The sequence below is a fragment of the Habropoda laboriosa genome, unplaced genomic scaffold (assembly GCF_001263275.1).
Source record: "Habropoda laboriosa isolate 0110345459 unplaced genomic scaffold, ASM126327v1 scaffold89, whole genome shotgun sequence".
Classification (NCBI taxonomy): domain Eukaryota; kingdom Metazoa; phylum Arthropoda; class Insecta; order Hymenoptera; family Apidae; genus Habropoda; species Habropoda laboriosa.
In genome coordinates, this window is record NW_017100263.1 from 1,087,590 (window position 1) to 1,090,937 (window position 3,348).

General features: G+C 29.7%; 1 protein-coding gene across 1 annotated transcript in view; it reads left to right on the forward strand.

The window, feature by feature from the left end:
* The window catches only part of LOC108573081 (UBX domain-containing protein 6), a gene marked incomplete at its 3' end in the record, with an annotated part of 6,440 nt that overhangs the window by 1,544 nt on the left and 1,548 nt on the right, over positions 1–3,348 (forward strand). The window contains exon 3 of the mRNA XM_017935446.1: positions 1,084–1,471. Within this exon, the coding sequence (XP_017790935.1) occupies positions 1,084–1,471 (388 nt within the window). The remainder of the gene's footprint in view (positions 1–1,083; positions 1,472–3,348) is intronic.

The window sequence follows — 3,348 nt, forward strand, 5'->3', positions numbered from 1 at the left end:
TTTACTCAAACAGTTCAGTAGGTATGCTAGACTTAATTTATATTTTCATTCATATTTTCAGGATTTCGATTTTATTTAAAAGAATGTTCAAGACACTTCCAATTCACTTATAAATATTTTTTATTCTCTGCTGAATGTTTCTTCAAATTTATGATACTGTGATACTCATATTTACAGAGTATCAAGGTGGGAATAATAAATATTATTTAAACAATAATTAACACATAAATAAATGTGCAGCATGTGAGTGAACAAAATAATGTTGTTGGAGAGGAAAAGAGATATAAGATATAAGATATAAGATATTGGAAAATTTAAGGAAAACTATGTAGGGTAGCTCATAGTAGGGAAGGGGGTTAACAGTCCTCAAAACCAATGTTGCATGGTTGTTAGTTTACCTCATACAAGCTGCAAAAAAGAAGCTTGCAACACTTTAATCAATTAAACATTAAACTTGTTTATCCTCAAAATTTATAAGATCATATCAGAACTCACTTTATAAAATTTTCAAGTGAAGAGGATTAATGTGCTTTTTACTATTGAAATGTATCGAAATAATTAATCCATAAGTAAACATTTTTTTTACAGCCTGTGCGAAACATAATCAGAAAAATAAACAAAAATCTCTATTTTGAATTATGGTAGTTTTCAACTAAATTGTTTATTTTTTTCTTCCAAAATGTCTGATTTTAATTATATTACTGACATAGTCGTATTAAAAATAGATAGACGCATTTCGCATTTGGTACGGAAAAAACGAGTTAACTTAACTCAGCAAGTTTGTAACTGCTTGCATGGGAGGTGTTTTTGATAGATTAACACGTCCGCTGCCACCGTCGACACATGGTCGACAGAGAATATCTTGCCCTATGTGTCAGCGTCGGCAATGCATCGACGGTATGACGATCAGTCACCTCCGTTTAACGCTAAGACAGCGCGTGTATGTGCGTCTGTGTCTGCCTGGCTAAGATCACGAATTAGTGGTACACAGCATGTCCCTTACAATTCTCGGGTGGCAGCGAACGTGTTAACTCCCCAGTTAATGGGTTAAAAGAACATTTTATAAAATTATATTATTTGCAGATCATACCCAGCTATTAAAGCACAAGTGAAACGAGAATTAGAGCAAGAAGCACGAGAAAATTCTGCACAGACAAAAGAAAAAACAGAAAATAGAATAGTGGATGAGTCATCATTTGCTGTTATTAATATATATTATCGTTGTCCCTATTTATCTAATGAGATATTATTACAAGATGAATGGAAAGTAAAAATAAAAGAATTTTTATATGAAAATTTGAAAGGAGAAGAACCAGGTTTAACAGCATGTTTGATTATACAAAATTGCAATTCTAAGAAAGAAAAAATTGATGCTTGTATTGAAACACTTGGAAAATATTTGGAAAATATTATAAATAATCCAGAGGAAGAAAAGTATAAAAAGATTAGAATGCAAAATAAAATATTTCAAGTAATATTTTTGTTTTATTAATACATTTACAAGAAAATGATCTTTGATAGAAACCTTCTGTTTCCTTAACTTTATGGTCATAAATGCAAGGGGTTTTATAACTAGTGGGAGAAACTTTAGTTGATTCTACATAATAGAATAAGACAAAAGTCAAGAATAACCAGACTCTAAGGTGTGACATTGATTTTTTTAATATGGCTTTACATTGATATAAATTAATATTGTTATATAATTTTGAATATAGGTGGTTAAAAATTTACAAGATATTTAATTTTAAAGTTTTGCAAAACTATTATGTCAGGATATACAATTGCTAAGTACAAAATGTGCAATGTTTATGATATTAACTTATGTGTAAAAACAGTTTCCAGTACTTTGTATGTTATTGAATACATAACAATGTATGGCAGATGTACAAGTTTCTGGTTCGATTACAATGGAAGTATAATAATTAAATAGAATATTTGCAAAAATATTCAAATTAGATCATTTAGGTAAGTAAGGACATTTATGTATAGGTAGTTAAGGTACAGATATATATATTTTCCAAAAAATTTTTTTAACTGTGACTTAAATCAGTGCTACAAAACAGTACCATCCTAATTATTGCTTCAGTTGACTAAAATGGTTACACTTCCTTAGATACAGATCTTGCAAAACTTTAACATTAAATGTTTCGGAAAGTATTAATCATCTATGCACAGAACTATATGTTGATAGTTTGTCATCGTCACACCTGAAGACTTTTTGTGAGATCCAGCAATCCACGATATACGGACCACCACGCAGGTTAGTAAACTGATATACTCAGTATTAAAAATAGTAATGTACTGCTATTAGCTTACAATAAGCAATATGATGTCATTGTAATTAATGCTTTTCTGACATGCAAACTTAACTACAAAAACAATCTACAAGTTCAACCATTATGAATATTCACAGAAAAATTCACACAGAGTGAGGTACTTATGTATATATGACAATTTACGACGTTTTTCTTTTCAAACTTAGTTTGAGTTGATTGTAACCGAATTATTAGCGTGAGAAAAAACAATTACGAAATGTTTACAAGATAGAGGCCAATAATTCAAACATCTTAGTGACTAGAAAGATGCAACTGTTTTTTCTTTACCTATGATCTTAATTGATCTTGGCATAGTCATTAAATTCCTTAGAAATTGGATTATATTTTCACAAAATTCAAAAACATATAGTTTCGTTAAAAAAAATAGTTACTGACCTTAAAATCTCTCTGATATTTTCATTGACAAGAAAACAGGCGCCCTGAAAAACTTCAACTTTGATCATTAACAGTTTTTGAAATATTCATTTGTCATGCTCTATGTGCCTGACTTTGTATACATATCATGCACCATGAAGTTGCATGTATGGACTTAACTGTGGGCATTCATAGTACTTACATATGCTTTGTGACATGTTTATGTAGATAAGTTCATAGGATTTTGACATACCCATTTCGATTTGAATTTTTATAATGTAAGCTGACAGTTCTGCATTATTGTTTTTGACAATTAACCTACCTTACGATGACCGCTAAATAGTGGATTAACGTAATTTAAAAATTTTGTTATTCTTGACTTTATATTTACTTTGCCATACAAAGTCATTCCTTAACATTTTTTTCAATAGTTATAGAACACTCTGCAGGGTGTTCCACCTGAACGAAGCTTTCTAAATATCTTCTTCAATTGTGATGATATAAAAAATATTTAAGATGCAATTTGAATGATATCAAAGGACAAATACGCCACAAAGAATATTTTTATCCCAAAATATTCAACCTTTGATCCCTTTTAAATTGCATCTAAAATATTTTTTGTATTATCACAACTGAAGGAGATATTCAGGTAGTTTTG